The sequence below is a fragment of the Mya arenaria genome, chromosome 16 (assembly GCF_026914265.1).
Source record: "Mya arenaria isolate MELC-2E11 chromosome 16, ASM2691426v1".
NCBI lineage: Eukaryota > Metazoa > Mollusca > Bivalvia > Myida > Myidae > Mya > Mya arenaria.
In genome coordinates, this window is record NC_069137.1 from 50,627,021 (window position 1) to 50,648,623 (window position 21,603).

The 21,603-nt window shown below is 37.5% G+C and overlaps 2 protein-coding genes across 2 annotated transcripts; one reads left to right on the forward strand and one right to left on the reverse strand.

Annotated features, from left to right (window-relative positions):
- Positions 1-1,685: 1,685 nt before the first annotated feature.
- LOC128222195 (bestrophin-4-like) lies at positions 1,686-17,906 on the forward strand. Its single transcript, XM_052931101.1, has 14 exons — positions 1,686-2,114; positions 5,748-5,882; positions 6,496-6,662; positions 7,116-7,270; positions 7,610-7,687; positions 10,277-10,417; positions 11,269-11,349; positions 12,594-12,748; positions 13,418-13,591; positions 13,770-13,917; positions 15,374-15,669; positions 16,033-16,192; positions 16,888-17,072; positions 17,379-17,906. Exons 1-14 carry the CDS (start codon positions 1,936-1,938, stop codon positions 17,443-17,445), a joined length of 2,121 nt encoding a protein of 706 aa, XP_052787061.1. The 5' UTR covers positions 1,686-1,935; the 3' UTR covers positions 17,446-17,906.
- A 765-nt stretch (positions 17,907-18,671) lies between these two features.
- On the reverse strand, positions 18,672-19,845 carry LOC128221769 (histone-lysine N-methyltransferase SETMAR-like). Its single transcript, XM_052930371.1, has 2 exons — positions 19,308-19,845; positions 18,672-19,048 (listed from the first exon to the last, which is right to left on the reverse strand). The coding sequence occupies exons 1-2, from the start codon at positions 19,843-19,845 to the stop codon at positions 18,672-18,674; spliced, it is 915 nt and encodes a 304-aa protein (XP_052786331.1).
- Between the last annotated feature and the right edge of the window lie 1,758 nt (positions 19,846-21,603).

Below are 21,603 nucleotides of genomic sequence, written 5' to 3' on the forward strand. Positions count from 1 at the left end.
CGATAGCAAGAACACCCGCGCACCGTCCAGCAGGAGTTTGACATCCACTGGTCGTCTATGTATTCACAAAAAATCTCAAGATTGGGGGTTGTGGCCGTCTCTCGAAGACGACTGAACGCTCTCTCAATGTGTTGCGGTGGCAGAAAGGGAGGGGCAAGTAGGCTTCTTACGAGCAAGTACATTTCGTCAATTTCCTGAACACAGTTTGTGTAGAAATGTGAATGATGCTGATGACGCTATTTATGACTACTGGTTGGTAGTTGAATACATTCGGAACTCCTCGGCAATTTTTTTCAAAATCATCCTCGGATGTATTTGGACGGTTTACATACTCAAAAAGTGGTACGTTTAAGTCAGCTGCATGAAGATCGCGTAGTAATTTTATTTAGCAGTTAAACTTTGTGACTTAACTCTTGGGTTACTTAATTATGTTTGCAATAATACAATTCAATGGCAATCAATTTAAACATAGATCAACAAATACAACTCTGAAACACTACATTTCATTAATGATATCATTCAAAATTTTACGAACTACTTCAACAGATGTACTGGCATACATCCGAGGTTGTTTTCGATTAAATGGCCGAGGAGCTCCGAATGAGTTGAATATTCGTGAAAAATCAACTGGAAATGTTTGAATATCCAAATGGCAAATGTAGAAAAAATACTCAAATAAAACAATGTTTCTCAGAAAGATACAACTGTGTACATGAATAAAATACATTTAGCTAAATATATATAAGCATGCATACATATGTGAGTTCTTCACTTGCGTATCTTTTCGCTTCAAACAAGACAAAATTTGAATCCGCGAATATCCAACTACTAACCAGTTGGTAGTTGGATATTCGCAAATAACCAAAATTGGTCGTGAAGCTTAATATCAACAACATCTAACTTATATGTAGTTAGTTATTCGAATCCACTACAGGCAACTAGCAGGTAGTTGAATATTCGAATAACCATCTATCAACTAGTAGGTTATTGATTATACGAAACCAACACTACCAACTTACTCCCAACTTTACCGTCTTGTATAGGAATGTTTTTTTAAAAATTAAATATTAATACAAGGAGTAAACTGATTCATTACGTATAGTGCCATTATTATATGAAGACAAAACGTGGTTGGTTAATGAAATGATCACATAAGCGATATACATATTGCGCGTGGGAAATTAAATGAAAATGCTTATTAAAGATGCACAATTACTCCCAAATAAGATTTAACATGTTTTATAGAAATGTTTTAATATACCAAAAAGGATGAACAAATGTCGACAAAAAATGGTGCATATAAAGTATACAGATTTTAATTTGAGAAAAATGTGCAGAAATCACGGTATTGCTACCTTATAAAACGATAGTAGTTCACAGTAAATCTTTTAGCATTCACCAATCATTTAATATTTTTGCGTTTTTAGCTATTATATACACGGTTATAATATTGTTATCAGTAATAATATTTTCCATAAATGCGTTATTTAGTAAGTATTTGAGGGTGTATCTCTCAAAATCTATGTTTGTTATACATGATTGTGTATGTATTGATTTTGAATAAGAGTGTCACTTTAAATACTAATATGACATCAATGCAGGAAAACATAGATACTGGGTTAGTTCATGTCAAGACAGTTTGCATTTATTAAAAGCTTCATATGTAAATATTTCGACGCTGGCTTTACGTTAAGCCTGGGGAAAGTAACGGTTTTGACGTTAACACGATAACGTTACAACTGTATAAAATACTGAACGCAGCGTCGCTGACATTCGTATATTCTTGAGATGTTGCTGGAAAGTTGTTAAGCTCGATTATTCAGTTTGAGTGAAAATAAGTGTGACTCGATAAATAAAAGTGATTATTGCGTTTGATATTTATACAGGTGTGAAAAGAAGATGACATTCATTAGCCAATAAACTTGTTAAGTGAAGATGACTATCATATATCAATACAAGGTCGCGAGCGCCTCGTTTTTGGGGTTCTTCCGGTTGCTTAAGGCATGGAGGGGGAGCGTTTACAAGCTCATCTACAAGGAGACAATAGTGTTCTGTGTCATGTACGCGATCATAAGCCTCGTATATAGACTCGCCCTGGATGCCACCCAACGAAGGTAGGTGCCCACCCCCACCCTTATAGTCCTTTAATGCACGTGGTAAACGGGTGCGTACATGGAACGCTACATACGAAAGGCAGGTGCCCGTAAACTTAAGGTGAACGCTAATGGCACGTGATGGAAATAAAGGTAAAGTGTACTTTATGCTCGTGCATGAATGTTTCATGTGTATAAAAACTCCATAATTATGATGTCGTTTCCACAAACTTTATGCGATTTACGTATACACACTTTCCACTTTGTTCAATTGTACGTGATCCTCATATACACAACATGCCAAACACGTGAACGTACACTATTATAATCTATGTGGTGCAGGTGTACGCATACTTTTACGATCTGCGCGGTGTACGATAACGCAAGTTGTAATACTCAATGTAGTGCAAGTGTACGCATACTGTGACACTTCACGTGGTGCACGTGAACGCACACGGTGACATTCCACGTGTACGAATACTGTGACAATGCACGTGGTGCACGTGTACGCATATGGTGGCTCTCAACGTGGTGCACGTGTAATCAAACTGTGATACTCAAAATAGTGCACGTGTATGCACACTGTATTACTCCACGTGTTGCACGTTTTCACATCCGGTTTCCAATCTTAACGTTATTGTTTTGTTTTTATTTTGCTTGTGTTGTTAGAATTGATTTTATGCTTGTTAAGGTATTTCGATTATAACTTATATCATTATTTGTATTACTTTAATACTACAGCTTATGTGCCTTTAAAATTAACATTCCCTTGAACATTAATTTACAATACATCACTCGTTCATATAAGTTGCTATTATCAAAGCCTTAAAACGCAATAAAGTACAAAAACACAAGCATGAAATGTGAGTTTTTAGAACTAATAAAAATAAAAAATGATTGTGAGATAAAGCTTTTAAGGCACGAAAATGAGACAAGACGAATCGTTAAATTATAACAAGTTACAAAAATGACAAAACCTGTTTATGACACGAAGGTAATCAAACAAGGCCTGAACAAGGTTACATCCACAAATAAAATAATGCAAATATATATGTCAGTTTTTGCTCAATAACAATGCATATGGAAAGGCATAGCCAGAAAACACTATGACAGGCGTAAGGCCACAGCTTTATTAACTAAATTTGTATGCTATATACAGTCACTTTAAACCCGATGTTAAGTTTATAACAGTCCCAATTGAAAAAAACAACTTGGAACCTGCAGATGTTAAAGTGACACACTTATTCAAAATCAATACAAACACATGTATAACAAACATAATTTTTGAGTGATAAACCTTTAACTTCTTACTAAATAATGCATTTATGGCAAATATTAATTACTGACATCAAGTTTGTATCCATGTATTGAATAGCGGAAAACGCAAAAAAATTTTTAATTGATTGATGATTGTTAAATATTTACTGTGATGTGATATCGTCTCATTAGGAAGCAATAGCGTATTTTCTGCAACTTTCTTTCAAATTAAACTCGAATCCTTCATTATAACCATTGTTTTCGATATTTTTTCATCCTTTTTGATATAATAATATTATTGCATTAATTGTGGTAAATCGTTTTTGGGAGGAAGAGTGTATTTTTAAACAATTCATAACACAAATTTTATTCACAAAAAGAACATGTTGACCATTTTCCGGCCTATCAAAAACGAGTAGTCCGAGAAATATCGATGGGGCTTAAAGATGCACTCTTATTCCCAAATTAGATTTACCACAATTAATTCAATTGTTTTAAATTACCAAAATGATGAATAAATGTCGAAAAGTAATGGTTCTTATGAAGAATACAATGGTTTATATGAATGAAAGGTGCAAAAACCATGGTTTTACTAACTTCATTGATAAGAGTAGATCATAGATAATCTTTCAGCTCTCACCAATCATTTAATATTTTTGCGTTTTCAGCTATTGAATTCACTGTTACAATCTTGTTATAAGTTATAAATATTTTCCATAAATGCATTATTTAGTAAGTAGACACAGCTTTATCACTCAAATTGTATGTTTGTTATACATGTATATGCACTAATTTTGAATAAGATTGTCAATTATTTGGTAACTGCTTCTTGGCCAGTTTTAACTCTAATAGTTTTAAAAAATAATTAATTGGAGTTGGTCGAAGAAAAGTGTGTTATTTAAGAAAAAATTAATCGGCGAAAATGTGGTTAACTATGTGCTTTATTCCATCAACTTTGAATCAACTGACCACTAGTACACCGATCGGATTGATAACTGCTAGTGCTCTTTAATTTATTTTGGTTGGTCATTGGTTGATATGGATGAACGTGATTTCTAAAGTAATCATCAGTTGCTAAGAAAGTCACAAGTTCCCTAGAACGTCACTGGTGGCTTTTGATGATGGTAGTTGTTACGGGGTTCATTGATTGTAAAAATATCCTTCGTTTCTAATGAAGTTAGGTGTTGCTAAGGAAGTAATAGGTTGCTAAGGCAGTCATTCTTTGGTTTGGATGTCTGCAATTACTAAGAAATACGTGGTTTATGAGTCATTGGTTGCTATGAATGAAGGTAGTTGGCCAGGAAGTCATGGTTGCAAAGGAAATCCTTGGTTGCTTAAAAATTAAGGGGTTGCTAAGGAATCCATTGATTGATAAAAATGTCATTGGTAGCTAAGGAAAGTCATTGAATAAATAAAGTTGCTAAGGTTGTCATTTGTATCAATGGAAGTCATTGGTTGCTAAGAAAGTCGAAGGTTGCTTAAGAAGTCCTTGGTTGTTTTGAATGTAGGTATAGCTGCTAAGGATGTAAGTGGTTACTATGGAAGTCACTAGTTGCTATGGAAGACATTGGTTGCTAAATAAGAAATAGGTCGCTACGTAAGTAAATGGTTGCCGAGGGGGGGGGGCAAAAATAAGTAGGTGTGAAGCGATTGCGGATGTAGTCACAGGCTGATAAAGAGGTCATTGGTTGCTTAGTTAGTGAGTGGTTGTTCAGGAATTGATTGGTGTTGATTACGTCATTGGTTGCTAAGGAGGTCGCTGGTTGCTAAAGAAGATAGTGATTGCTAAGGACATTATTGGTTTGCAAGGGAAATCAATGGATTTTTTAATAAGGGTCACTGGTTGCTAAAGAATTCATCATTATGAACAATATTTTGAGCATTTTTACTTTGAAGAAATTATTTTGACGATTTAGAACACAACCAGCCTCGGCTTAGACGACCAAACAACTAGTGAATGAAGTAATATATTTCTTGGTTTCAGTATTGATATGATTATATCATGCATATCGGTGAAAGAATGAAAAGAATTAGTGAATGATAACTTGATCATTTCACTCTAGCTCGAGTCAAATGATAACATTTGATCATTCAAAAGCTGAATGATAAAGGAGTCCCGCCTTATCAAATAATTTAGATCATCGACAATAAAAAACTTAAACAATTATAGCAGATTGAAAACCAACCAGGCCATGGTGATTTCCGACATCTTGTCGAGAAAACTTCCGAAGTGACATTATCTTTCTCGGGTTAACAGTATATGCTATCACCCTCCATGGGATATGATATTTATATAATATTGTATTGTCTTGTCTTGTCTTGTCTTGTCTTGTATTGTATTGTATTGTATTGTACCGCATTGTATTTTATTGTATTATTTACACTCTTGGATTCCAGGTTGTTTGAGCAGTTAGTTGGATACTGTAACGCCTACACGAACATGATACCCGTGTCGTTCGTGCTCGGTTTTTACGTGTCCTTGATTGTAGGTCGATGGTGGACCCAATTCACAAACGTCCCCTGGCCCGACAGGTAACTTTTTTTGTTATAACACGATATCTGTTTTAGTACTGTATCTGTTTGGCCCATCCGTCCGTTCGCCGTTTCTTAACCAACTGCAGGAGCATTCATGGTTTTGTGCAAGGTATGGAAATAAGGAGTACCAGACCTGTGCAGCTAAAATAAAGAAGCTCTTTAGATCACAGGTTGCTTAAAAGTTGATGCATGTTATTCCTCCGCGAACGATTTTTTTCAGAAAAGTAAGACAGATTATCTTATAAGGGTAAATTTAACGAGTAAAACGCGTATACACATTGCTTACGGACTTGATTGTTTTTGGTGTATTTCGGTTTTGCTTTGTTTCCTTCCTTGTGTTAATATCCGATTGTGCTAAAGTGCTGGCCAATGAGCTGCCGATATGATACAGAGGGATACTGCTGACCATTAGCTGACCATGTAGATAAAGAAAGAAATTCTTACAATTGGCATAAACGTAGTTTGAAGAGTTGTTTTATGTTTTATCGGTTTTGATAATATTTGAAAAAAATACCTAAGCACTTACCGCCTGTATTTTCATTCATCTACAATATCGCCTTTAGGATTCAATGATAAAGCTAAATAATGCAACTCACCTTTTTTTCTACAGAACATTGTACATCATGGGTAGTTATCTTGTTGGCCGGGATGAGAACCGCCGGATGTTGCGCAGAACGGTTGCGCGGTACATGCTAGCGAGTCTCGTCCTCATTCTGCGGTCTGTAAGCGTCTCGGTGATGAAACGTTATCCCACAATGGAACATATTGTTGATGCAGGTTTCTTGGCTTTGACACATTTTCGTTTACTTTGCAATATACAGTCGAAACTCGCTATGTGGAACTCTGTGATCTCGATGCTCTGGTTTAATTATACACTTGATATATTTCCGTTATGTGGAATGTTCTTTATCTCGAACTATTTTAGATATGGCGAGTTTTGACTGTAATTTTAATCTCTATGCGAATATTCTTGGTGCTTTATTGTGTTTTCCATAGAGATCAAATCAATTAATATAAAATAAGATTATGAATACCATATTACAACTTGCATTGTTCCGGTAAGATTGTAATTTGCTAACACTGCTCGATCTGCAGTTAAAAATCATTTTTTCAACGGAAACATACGATATCATTTCCATAAAAGAAAATTGTATACTAACATGAATACTTTTCATAAGAACTCTTTCTAACGTATTAAATAACCTTCCGCCCCATACCTTCGCATCGCAGGTTTCCTAACGCAAGTAGAAGTGGCTATGTTTGAGAATGTGAGGTGCAAATACAACAAATTTTGGGTGCCTCTTGTCTGGGCCAACACCGTACTCACAACAGCTCGCAGGGAGGGTAGAATAGAGTCGGAATACGGGTTCAAATTCGTTCTAGAGGTTTGTTTCATAGCTATGCTAGTATTTATTATACAAATATTGTGTAGTGATGTAAACATGTGTAAACATGGTGATGTCTTCTTTCACCTAGTAATTAGCACTGCATCATACTGAGTAATGTCATTGTCATATCATATGGCACATCATGCATGTATGTATACAAAATATGGTCGTATGTATAATACAATAGTTCTTCTGTTGTAAAAAAATAAATAATTATATAACATGTGTCAAGCGAGCATGTTGTGACGTTTCTATATAAAACTTAACAAGCTTTTTTTATTTGACCTCCTTGCGAAATTCAGAAATATACTTATTACGACTTTATAATTATTTCAGCAAATTGCTGACTTCCGAGACAAATGCTCCATTTGCTTCGTGTATGACTGGATCACTATTCCATTAGTCTATACTCAGGTATTGTATCCACTATTCTGTTTTAACGCTAAAGTTATACCGTTGTTTTTTCTGGTGTATGATAACTACGCTAAAAGGACTTGCTATTTTTTTCACCAAAAAGCATAAGTTTTCCTGGTAATGCATCTGAATACACTTATTTTTTAATTATTTTATTCTATAATATCGAAATTGCAGTAAAAAAATGATGAAAAATGTTTTTAGTTGGGTGTGAACCCACGCCAGTAAAGTAAAAAAGAAGGAAAACCGACGCTTTAACCACTAGGTCACAAGGAATTATACAACAGAGAGGGATATTTTTAGGTCTTGAAAATACATTGATAACATCACGTGATAATAAACCAATCACACAACAATTAATCGCTGAAACTCCTTAGTAACGCAATTGAAAATTGTGTTCTTCAATGACGATATTTCAGCAAATATCAACATTTGCTTTAGGGTTCCATTTGTCAGTATCTAGTTTATCTTACTCCTAATGATTTGCAACTTTTAATTCCGTATTTGAAAAAGTGCATTTTACAAATCATGTGCGGGTCTCATTAAGCTGTTGAGCAGATCAAGCGTCGTACTATCAATTTGTGATAATAGTCATGTCCAACCTTGACCGGTAAAGTATACTATTAAGTAATAGATACAGTCCGAGTTTTCGGAGCTTTGGACAAAATTGGTGTTCGTTCATCCTAGTGAAACGGTTTCTTGCGTCTGGGCGAGGACACTTTTGGAGAAAAAACGAGTAACTGTATCTGACTTATACGACGATAAGTGTATTGCATATATTAGTGAGCAAATAAATGCATTTATAAATACAGATTCATAAATAGATGAATAGAAATATTTCCCGAAATATAAACATTATATTAGTATTATTATGGCCTTCCTAAATACAATGTATCGGCTAGTGTGATAACTCGAACTTCTCGTGCACGGTCTGCTAACAACCGTAATACACTTTTTCAATAGCTCTGCTGGGGTATAGTTGTGCACGGTCTGCTAACAACCGTAATACACTTTTTCAATAGCTCTGCTGGGAGTATAGTTGTGCACGGTCTGCTAACAACCGTAATACACTTTTTCAATACCTCTGCTGGGGGTATAGTTGTGCACGGTCTGCTAACAACCGTAATACACTTTTTCAATACCTCTGCTGGGGGTATAGTTGTGCACGGTCTGCTAACAACCGTAATACACTTTTTCAATACCTCTGCTGGGGGTATAGTTGTGCACGGTCTGCTAACAACCGTAATACACTTTTTCAATACCTCTGCTGGGGGTATAGTTGTGCACGGTCTGCTAACAACCGTAATACACCTTTTCAATAGTTCTGCTGGGGGTATAGTTGTGCACGGTCTGCTAACAACCGTAATACACTTTTTCAATAGCTCTGCTGGGGGTATAGTTGTGCACGGTCTGCTAACAACCGTAATACACTTTTTCAATAGCTCTGCTGGGGGTATAGTTGTGCACGGTCTGCTAACAACTGTAATACACTTTTTCAATAGCTCTGCTGGGGGTATAGTTGTGCACGGTCTGCTAACAACCGTAATACACTTTTTCAATAGCTCTGCTGGGAGTATAGTTGTGCACGGTCTGCTAACAACCGTAATACACTTTTTCAATACCTCTGCTGGGGGTATAGTTGTGCACGGTCTGCTAACAACCGTAATACACTTTTTCAATACCTCTGCTGGGGGTATAGTTGTGCACGGTCTGCTAACAACCGTAATACACTTTTTCAATACCTCTGCTGGGGGTATAGTTGTGCACGGTCTGCTAACAACCGTAATACACTTTTTCAATACCTCTGCTGGGGGTATAGTTGTGCACGGTCTGCTAACAACCGTAATACACTTTTTCAATACCTCTGCTGGGGGTATAGTTGTGCACGGTCTGCTAACAACCGTAATACACCTTTTCAATAGTTCTGCTGGGGGTATAGTTGTGCACGGTCTGCTAACAACCGTAATACACTTTTTCAATAGCTCTGCTGGGGGTATAGTTGTGCACGGTCTGCTAACAACCGTAATACACTTTTTCAATAGCTCTGCTGGGGGTATAGTTGTGCACGGTCTGCTAACAACCGTAATACACTTTTTCAATAGCTCTGCTGGGGGTATAGTTGTGCACGGTCTGCTAACAACTGTAATACACTTTTTCAATAGCTCTCCTGGGGGTATAGTTGTATAACCTATCTTATGCTGAACAGGTATATTATTACCTTATTCATGAATGCCAACTGAGTAACCATCAAACCCATTGCAACTTAATCTTAAATACAGTGGTGTCCTGCAAATACAATTGTACCCAATAGCAATTAACCCAAAAGTGTCTGTAACAAGTGTTTAACAACTCCCGAATAGAAAGAGTATAACAAAATCATATTATAAAATGGATTGTGTTTTATTAGAAAAAATATATAAAAGTATATTGCATGAATTTGTAAATATTCTGAATCTATAAAAGGATGTTTATGTTTAAGAAATGATATCCATGTATATCCATACAATATACACATATATACCCATATACTTATGTACACACAGAATACACACATACATATTTTTTATATCGTTTTCGGGCGTTTTTCAGGTTGTGACATTAGCGGTTTACATGTTTTTCGGGGCGTGCCTTATTGGACGTCAATACGTCGAAAACGAGGATGACATGCCAGATCTCTACATTCCGTTTTTTACACTACTACAGTTTCTCTTTTATATGGGCTGGCTCAAGGTAAGGTTTCAAACATGTTAATGACAGGGTACGAGATACGGTTTACGGCCTACAATTTAGTTGACATTATCAGTCAGGTATGACCGAAGTATTCACCCTCCCTGTTACCGATACTGACACCCTTACATGTATTTTCCCACTCATAAAGGTCATTTTGTGGGTTCTAACAAAGGTCAACTGGCTCAAGATTCAAATCACGAGTAACTGAAAATGGCTTATTGTATATTTTTCTGTATTAGTATTGGCTTCAAACAAAAAACTAATATATTATTCAGATTAGAATTCATGCATATAGTCAATACCGTCACAAAAGCTATTATAACTTGATACCTGAGTTCTCGCCCCTGTTTAAAATGAATACCTGAGTTGTCTCCGCTATTTAAATTTGATAAATGACCTTTCTTTTCTGGTGAGTTGGATACAAGTTCCGTTACATCTCCTAATTAAACTTTGTACACGAGTTATTTCCCCTGTCTCAACTTTAAAACTGAGTTGTCTCCCCTATATAAATTTGATACCTGAGTTGTCTCCCCTATATAAATTTGATACCTGAGTTGACTCCCCTATTTAAACTTGATACCTTATGTGTCTCCCCTGTTGAAACTTAAAACCTTAGGTGTCTTCCCCATTTAAACTTGAAAACCAAGGGGTGTTCCAATTTAAATTTAGACTTGATTTGTCTCTCCTGCTTACACTGATATCCTTAGTTGTCCGTACTATTTAAACATGGACCAATAGTTTATCTCCCATATTCAAACATTTAAGCTGAGTTGTCTCCCCTGTGACAACTTGTTACCTAAGTTGTCTTCATTTCTTAACTTTATACATGAGTTGTCTCATCTGAGTTGTAGGTAGCTGAGCAGTTGATAAACCCATTTGGCGAGGACGACGACGATTTTGACATGAACTGGCTCCTCGATAGACATTTTACCGTAAGTTTGAACAATACATACGAGAAACTTGATAGCTATTTATGTTATTGTTTAGTTTTTTTCATCGACTAGAACTATGCCTGCTCTATTTCGCTGCGAGTTTTTAAAACTCCATGAATTTGGCTCTAGTCTTACCAAAGTTTAAACCATATTTAGAGCTCAAGGTGAAAAAACCCACACACAATGCAACGCCTAAAGTGACACTCTTATTCAAGAACAATACATAAACATGTATAACAAACATCAACTTTGACTGATAAACCTTTAAATAGTTACTAAATAATGCTATTATGGGAAATATCAATTACTGATAACAAGATTGTAACCGTGTATTTAATAGCAGAAAAGTGAAAAAATATTAAATGATTGGTGAATGCTAAAAGATTTACTGTGATCTACTATAGTCTCCGAAGGTTGAAATACCGTGTTTCATGCACATTTCTTTCAAATTAAATTCGGTATCCTTCATAAGAACCATTGTTTTCGACATTTATTCATGCTTTAAGGTTTATAAACATTTTTTATTAATTATGTTCAATCTAATTTGGGAGTAAGAGTGCATCTTTTATACCTATGTCAAATGAAAACGCTGAAAGCACGAAAGGCTATATGCGCGACAAGCGTGATTTTACTCATTTCAGTAATGTGCATAGGCAATACAAATTGAAACCAAACAATCTTTTGAGTGGCTCTAAACTGTAACCGATAAGTTCCTGTCATTACCTAAGAATATATTTTATTTTATTTGCTAAAGGCCATCGGCCACCCAAGACAACAAATGTGTATATTACAAATATCCAAAAGCAACCTTGGTAACATCGGTTGAACATGTACAATATCAGTGTGTGTGTATACCACGTGATGAACTACGTCATCAGTGTGTGTATACCACGTGATAAATTGCGTCATAAATGCTACGTCTGAAGGCAATATTTTGCTTCGAATGAAGTATTTTAACAAAGATAAATTCACTATTTCTTCACCATTTTAAATACAACATAGCGCAGTCTACGCCGCTTTCGGAGCACTGAATATGATACAAATACAATAACACCCCCCCCCCCCCAAAAAAAAAAAACAAAAAAAAACAAAAAACAACAACAACAAAAAAAAAAAACCACAAGAAACCCACATTTTTTAATAGATTTAGCCAATAAAATAAAATATTGAATACCTAAGAATAGGTAATGTGAACAATATATTAAAATAACCCATTGCCATTTTGATCTTCTGTCTGTGCGCAGGTGGCGATGAACCTGGTAGACTATTGTCATTCTGTGCACCCGCCGCTGGTGAAGGACGTCCATTTTGACGACGTGGCTAAGGAGGAGCTGCCTTACACCGAGGCGGCAATGGGCTCCCGCCGACCCAACTTCATGGGATCCACTTATAACCTCGCGTAGGTAGAACGGCGTTTTTGGAGGACTTGAGTTGACGGGGGGGGGGGGGGGCGGAAGCGTACTTGTTCTTCCTCCTTACCTTATCCCCCTCGAGTCGCTTACTATAATACGGTATACAGCCGAACCCCATTGACTCGAACTTGCTTGGCTCGAATTCCTAGTTGGCTTGAACTAGATGTAAAGGACCGATTGTTTTTATACCGAAGGTAAACAATTCCGCTTTGCTCGAATAATCCGAGGCTTGAGGTATTTTCGCCGGTCCCTGGGAGTTCGGGCCAACGAGGTTCGACTGTATAATACCGTGGAGGCTATTTTTCACTTTAAATCAAATAGTATTACAGTTTGTATGTAAATACATTACCGCCGAATTTCGTTATGTTAAATTTTGTTATCTCGATAGTCTGGTTATGTCGAACTCGTTTGGAATATATTGGGTTTAATTATACACTTGTTGTGTTTCGGTTATAACGAATCTTCGTTATCCCGAAGTTTTTACCGAAGTACCACGCGAACTTTGACTGTATTTAAATATTTTATGTTTCAAACCCTTTATTGTTAAGGAGTATTTAAGTATTGCGGGTTTAAACTGTCATTAATATGTCAATTACAATGAAATTTGTACACTCTTTTGTGAAGCTAAAAACAGTGACTTATTTCGTCCATCCTAGGCGGCCAAGTACTGTTTCCCAAAGGAATGTCCCTAATCCGGAGGCGTACGAGGCGGCGCGCATGAACAACGGGAGCTTTGCAGGCCTTCGAAAGCGCTCAAATGCCACTATGCGTGCTGGTGCCGTCGGCAGCGGATCAAGTTGGAGTTTGTTTGGGAATAGATCTAGTTCACCGTAAGAAAATATTTTATTTCTGAACAATCGACCCAATGTTGTCCATCTTATTTTCATTTCGTTAGAAGAATACTTACATCATTCGAAACACAAAGACATTTTTCATTTACATAAATTTAATAAAAAATATGCCATAAAATATTTATGTTTGTCACACTTTTTTTTAATTGAGAAACAGGAAGTTCGGTTCCCGAGGCAGGCTGAGCTATCTTGCTAACGGCAACCCGGCGTTAGGTCCGCTCAATTTCTTGGCACCGCCGAACGCCGAGTACCCCCAGATGGAAAACAGGGACAGCAGGAGCAGCCACGTCAGTGACGTCAGCTTTGTAAGGATTGGCTGCAAAACGAATTATTTAAGTAGATATTCGCCATAACGTGTGTGTAATGGTATTTTATGCGGATACCTTCTGTTGTCGCATTGTTCACTGCGAAGTTTCACCCGGATAATTCAGATCAGTGTGGGTATACCACGTGATAAATTTCCTGACAAATGCTATATTGAAAGGCAATATTTTGCTTTAAAAAAGAACTATAACAAAGATAACTATTCTTTTTCTCCACCGTTTTAAATGAAACAAATGACAGTCTACGCCGCCGCTGAAAGAGCCCCGCCTTCTTTTTATTACCAAAGTTTTATGAGGTGATAAAATTCTTTAAACACTTCGACAAATCTGTATCCAAAATAATGTATTGACAGTGCTCCATGAGGCGGCGGCTTTGTGAAAAGGTTTGTCGAAGTGTTTTAAAACACTTAACTCTCAATCAAACTCTGGTAAAAGACCAAAGGCTCTGTAAGCGGTGTAGACTGCGCTATGTTTCATTTAAAATGGTGAAGAAATAGTTAAATGATCTTTGTTTAAAGTCTACAGACGAAGCAAAATACTGCCTTCAGACGAAGCTTTTATAACACAATTCATCACGTGGTATGCACCTCCATTCATGTCTTCAATTCAAAACAAAGAAATCGCGGTTAAAACTTTCCGAAAATGGATAGATTTTGTAGCGATAATTAAAATCCGGCTCAAAACGGTATCCGCGAAAACGTCTATATTGATATTACGTGTGTTCTCGCTCTGCATGGATCTATGGATTTGAGTGTCAGAAGCTACAAGCAAGCAACATTTCAACTGATGTCAATAATAAAGAAATGCTTCTCTATTTTTAAAGCCGAACATTTAAATGAATGCATGATGTTTATGAAAGACCCATACGGGTGCTAAGCTTGTTCGTGCCATTCAAAGACACGTAACTATGTTTTCGCGAATAAGTTTGAAAATGTAAGGTATTTCTTTCCATTTCTCCTTTGAAACATTACATACATACATACATACATACATACATACATACATACATACATACATACATACATACATACCTACATACCTACATACCTACCTACATACATACATACATACATACCTACATACATACCTACATACATACATACATACCTACATACATACATACATACCTACATACCTACATACCTACCTACCTACATACCTACATACCTACATACCTACATACCTACATACATACCTACATACATACCTACATACCTACATACCTACATACCTACATACATACATACATACATACATACATACATACATACATACATACATACATACCTACATACCTACATACATACATACATACATACATACATACATACATACATACATACATACATACATACAGCCTAGATACCTTCCCTGATCAAATAGTTGATGTTCTAAGAGGACTATTATAGTGTCAGTTAATGTCAACTCTTTCTCTCAGGCGTTAAGCCAGGGGTCGCAGAACGACTTCGTCTACCTTCCTCCAGAGTACGTGCCGCTAAGGCGCGCGCGGACTTCTTCCGTCGTGGACAATCCTCCACTCAAGAGTCTGATTGAAAGTGAGCGGGACCGGAAGTGGAGTTTCCCGCTCAGTTTGCTCAAGCGTCACTCGAAGGCGTCAGTCGGAAGGGAGTTTCTGGGTGAAAGGGGCTCTATACGCTCAGGAAGCCCCTCGATAGATTCCAACATGGACACGGATGATAACTCGCCGGGAACACCAAAAAGTCAACAAAAGAGGTTACCCGCGATATTTCATACTATGACTACCATTAACTTGGTGTTCAATGCAAAATAATAAACTTCAAGTATAACCCCGGAGATGCACTCTATTAATTATGTTGTATATACTTATAAGGAATAGGCCTTAATATAACGAAAATACCTTTTTTGAATCTCAAATTCAATCTCAATGCATTTTATCACATAAAAACATACAAGCATGATTCTAATTTTTCTATGTGCTCACTCTTTATAAAAGCGCTTATACCACGAACCTATAAACCTTTAAACTTATGCAATGGTTTATAGGTCCTTTACAATACTAAAACATTCAGTCCTAAAATATCTGATACCACTCATACGTTTTTTTCCCCCCGGCAGCCGGTTCACGGTGGAGGTCGTGCCAGGCGACCACGAGGTGGACGCGAGCAAATCGGCCCGGAACAAACAGATAATCGATAAGCACATGTCAAACATGGCCGTCTACCGCCCAACAGTCTTGTCAGCAATTGAGGAGGGTAGCACTATTGGAAGCGTCAAGGTAAATACCAGCTGCATCTTGTCAAACTGATTTCAGGCCCCAATTTCTCGAAACTTCTTAAGTCCCTTATAACAGGATTAAGCTAAGCTCACTATTTTTGTTTTTCAATAATAAGTTTCAAGAAATTGGGGCCAGGACGCCGCATTTCAAATGCTATATATGTACTCAAACTGCTGTTTAATTATCTACAGGAAATTGTGCCCCTTCTGTGAGTGATCCTGAGACGCTCGAGTCCCATCCAACATTGCTGGAAGTGATGTTATGGAGCGAGAACTTCAAATTCCGGCAACAGACCTATATTATATTCCCTCCATGTTGAAATGGCAGTTTAAAGGCAACCCAGGCACTCTCAATGCCCTAAGCTTGGCACTAGAAATGACAGACGTAACCGCCCAGTATCTGTAGGTGCCATTTTCGGAGACACCCATAAATTATTGGCAACCATTCTTGTTGAAATAACAGTCTCAGTTCATTGCAGGAGATCAAGTCAATCTCAATGCCTCAAAGTTGGCACCAGCAACACTTTGTTATTGCATCCTCTCCTTGAAATGGCAGTCGCCGTCATTCCAGTACATCCAAGCATTATTTGCGCTGGATGTGACGGTCGAACCCACCAAGTAGCTTGGTTTGGATCTACCAGCAACACCCAGTATTACATCCACCTTTGTTAAACAGGTAATCTTCGTCCATTGCAGGATATCCTGACGCCAACCAGTCCCTCCATTTTGTCACTAGAAATGACGGACGAAACTGTCCAGCCAATTCCGGAAACCATCGAGGAGGAGGCGGACGACGTATTCCTTTCCGAGGACGAGGGGCAAGGTGACCCATCTGACCTCGAGAACACGAAATTAAGCGAGCGCCTGGAACTTCCAAAACGGTTAGTTAGGTACTTATTTTCAGGACACATTTGAAATCGATTGGTTAGTTATAATTATTGCATGAGCGTTAGCCAATCGAAGAAGAGTCTATTGGCCAGTTTTGTATAATCGGCCGCAAGTGTACATGACTGAAAATGTTTGAATTATCCGTGTATTTATTTACGTGTACATGTATGCATGTGGTTAAAGTACATGTCTGATTGTATTTATATCAATTTATGGCATACAAAATCGATTCATTGATATACTAGTATTTGTTAATTTGTGTGTTTGAAGTGTACATTGTATTCTTGTCTCTGTATCAGGACAGGGAGGCATCAGATATTGATTGAAAGCGACGATGACAAAGAGCCGCCAAGTATCGATGAGTGACGTTCTATACCCACAAGAAATAAAAAAACATATACTCGCGAGGAGTGACGTCATAGTCTCGCGAGAGGTGCACCATGGACTCGAAAGTGACGTCATAGACGCAGGACATGTGCAGAGCTCAATTTCTCTGAAACTGTTACGCATAACAAGTTTTAGTATCTCAATTCATTTAGCTAAATTTGCTACTAAAGGGCAAACTACACCAATTCGGAAGTGCCTACTTATTTTTTGTAACATGGCTTATTTCTTTTAAATAGCATATGACAGTGAATTAAAGCATGGTTATACAATCTCAGACCATTGACTACTTTCCATCGTTATAGATTTTGAAGCTGAGTGGTTCGTGATTTCATACAAAAGGCTGGATCTACTTGATGTACTTTTTGTTTACATTTTCACAGCATTGTTTGTACTCGTACACCGGATACGGTCTTTACCGAATACACAGTGGTAACGTTCAACTAATTTTATTTTCTGATAAAAAAACGTTTTTTTTTTCTAATGTTGTTCAGTACACAAGTGAAGCTTTATATGGTGTTGGTGGTCGTGAAGGGCTAGAAACTGTGTTCTCTTGTGTTCCAATTGGTCAATCGACTATTGAATATTATAGGAAATTTTATTGAGTGGTGTCTGGCCTTATGAGCAAGCAGTTATATTAAAAAAAAACGTACTCACGTGCATTCCTCTTTGCTATCAATTAGGTCACAATGTATGTCGGTCACACAAGTGCCTTGAAATATGAACCAGAAACACGAAGACTGCATAGGGACTGTTACAAACTGTTACAACACTTAATAAAAACTAATTAATCATTAAATGTAACTAACTCAATTGCTAAAATTCAGGTTATTTTGTTTTAAAATATTTTGAATAATACGGATTCTAAAAGAATGAAGACAACCTGCCCTAACATTATAACCTCCTTTCACTGGTGAAGATCAACGTGGGCAATGAAAGTCAGGGCTTCCACAGCATTTTTATTTAAAAAACTGTGCCTTTTTAGTCTTATACGAGGTTATAGCCAGAAGTTCGTGTAATTGCTGAATAAAATCAACACATTTTAACATTTTTCAACGAACGTCAGCTTGCTATAAAATCTATTTCAGCTGTAAATGACATATAAAATTTCAAACTGATGCATACAATATAAAGGAAACTACAGCTTTTTCATTAACATGAGGTCAGTATAGCCCCCGCAGTTCAAACGTCATAATCTGACGTCAACGTCATAACTTCTCAAAGTTAGAGCCGTTCGCCGCAATACAACGTCGATGTCTCGCTACCCACTGCCGGTAAATGTAACTGAACCACTCTGACTTGTAAGAATACATGTGTGTCTGAGCTTCACTCTGTAGTTCCTGAAAGTCATTGAAGCGTTTACCTTTCAGTTCACATTTAAGTTTCGGAAATAGGGTAAAATCGCATGGTGCTAGGTCCGCCAAATAAGGAGGGGGAAGGATCTCCGCTTCAAGCTGGATTGTCGCGGTAGTCTCGGCCTCCTCCGATCTATGCGCTGGTGCATTATCCTGGTGAAGAATCCACCCATCATGCAACGCCTGTGATCTCTTTAATGCCATCGCCCTGTACAAGTCACGCCCAAAACCTTAAATGGATAACATAACTGAGGCTTATAACATAATGCATTTGTCGCGTTTTGCGTACTTCATCAACTATCATAATTAAAACTGACACTTATTAAATTCCATATTTTTAATCATAAACTTTTTAAACATTGTTTTATACAGATTTAATCAAGAACTAAATATGGATAAAAATGAATTTTGTTATATATCACTTTACCTTAGAATAGTAAGCACCCGTCACAGATTAGCCCTGTGGAACTGCATGGAGTAGAATAACACCTTGCACATCACAGAAGACAATGAACATATGCTTTCCTATCGAGCGGGGTGATTGTGCCTTCTTCGGAGGCGGGCAACCGGTAGTCTTCCATTGACTGCTTTGCTGTTTTGTCTCAGGGTCGTAAAAAAACCGCCAGGTTTCATCGCAAGTGACTATCTTCTCAAAAAAACGGTTTCCTTCCTGTTCGTACCGAGTTAAGAATCGGCGTGATTCCCGTACTCTTTTGCTCATCTCATCTTCTGTCAGCAGCCGTGGAACCCAACGCGGACTCACTCGACTCATTTTCAAACTGTCTTTCATTATCCTCCGTACCGACCCATAACTCATGTCCAACATCTTGCATATTTCATGAAGAGTGACTCGACGATCAGCGTCAACGATGTTTTTCGCGGCCTCGACGTCACTCTCCGTAGTTTGTGAAACCGGTCGCCCAGACCTCACGTCGTCACAAATGCTGTCCCGCCCCTCACTGAACCGCTTGTGCCACTTGTACACGAGCATTCGCTTTACTGGAGTTTTACTCGATGCTTCATTCATCATTTTAAGGGTTTGCGATGGAGTTTTTCTTAGGTTCACACAGAACTGTATCACTGCCCGTTTTTTTCAATATGTCTTCTGGCGTCATTTTAAACACAATTAAACTATACCGTTCAGTCTAAAATGCTTCCTATGAAATAAACAAACAAACGCACTGACTTAAAACTCCACGTCATCACACGTTATTGACGTCACGTCAAATGTGCCAACTTTCGCGCCGTTTTATTGGTTTCAATGTGAGTGGTCAACAAAACAAGATATTGTCAACTGCGGAGGAATGCGCGACCACCTATTTCCATAGTGATAACAACGTTGTCGTTATAACATGCTATACGTTGAAACTCGCATTCCTAATTTCAAACTACCTGATTATTATTGTATGAAAGTTTTAAAGATATGCTGCATATTGTTTTCATTTTATCAAGCTTTTCCACGAACTTCTGGCTATGCCCTTGTATAATCAGGAAAACGCCTAAGGGTAACCTACCACTCAAATACCATGGTCAAAGATCAAACCGTTTGTGCGGACAAAGTGTTCATTAGATTATTGACCTTGACCTGCTGACCTAAAACATAAAGGGTTAAATGATGTTTAAGTGCAACCTACCGCTAAAATGTTGCGGTCATAGATCAAACAGTTCTCGAAGTCATGTGCGAACAAAGATTTCGAACGACTGTTGAATGTGACCTTCATCTTTGACCTACTGACCTTAAACAATAGGGGTACAGGCAACCTTCCACTGACGCTCCATGGTCATGGGTCAAGGTTAGGACTCCGTCCAGCTCGATATTGCAGCTCGACATTGCAGCTCGACATTGAAAATTGACTATGTAATATCGATATATGTTGATCTCGGATATTCTTCAGCTCGACATTGAAAATTAACTTATATTTTTTAATATCGACCTACGATTGTGTCTATCTTGACATACAAGCTCGACAATGAACATTTACTTTGTTATATCGAATGTTGTTCTGGGATATCGTCCAGCTCGACATTACAGCTCGTCTTTGAAATTTCACTATATATTTTTTGAATATCAACCTACGATTGTGTCCAACTCGACAGACAAAATCAACAATTAAAATTCACTTTGTAATATCACATGTCGAGCTAGGATTCCGTCCAGCTCGATATTCCAGCTCGACATTGAAAAAACACTTTATAATATCGCATTTCCAGCAAGGATTTCGTCAGCTTGACAATCTAAATCCAACTCAACATTGAAAAGTCAGGTTATTTTATAATGTCGACTGTCAAGCTAGGATTTCATCAAGTTCGACAATCCAAATCCAACTCGACATTGAAATTTCACTATATCATAATTATCGAATGACGAGCTAGCTTTCCGTTCATCTCGACATTCCAGCTAGACATTGAACATTCACAGAATAACATCGAGCTATTAGTCCATGTCAATAAATAATACCGCATGTCGAGCTATGATTCCGTCCAGCTCGACATTACAGCTCGACATCGTACTTTTACTTACTCATCGCTTACAGGGCGTGTGATCTACCGACTGAGCTACCGGACTCCAAAAACACCTCACAACCCGTATCGGTATTAGTACCGTGATATATACATGTATTCGAAATATATTTTACTGCAATGAGTAAATTAATATGAAACAAAATGACTATAAATAATGAAGAAACAATATTGAATAAATTCTTTTGATTGGCATTGCAAAACAATCGATTAAGCATGAAGTGGTTTTTTTTCAAAACTTTCTTTGTTCGCTATTAGCAAAGGG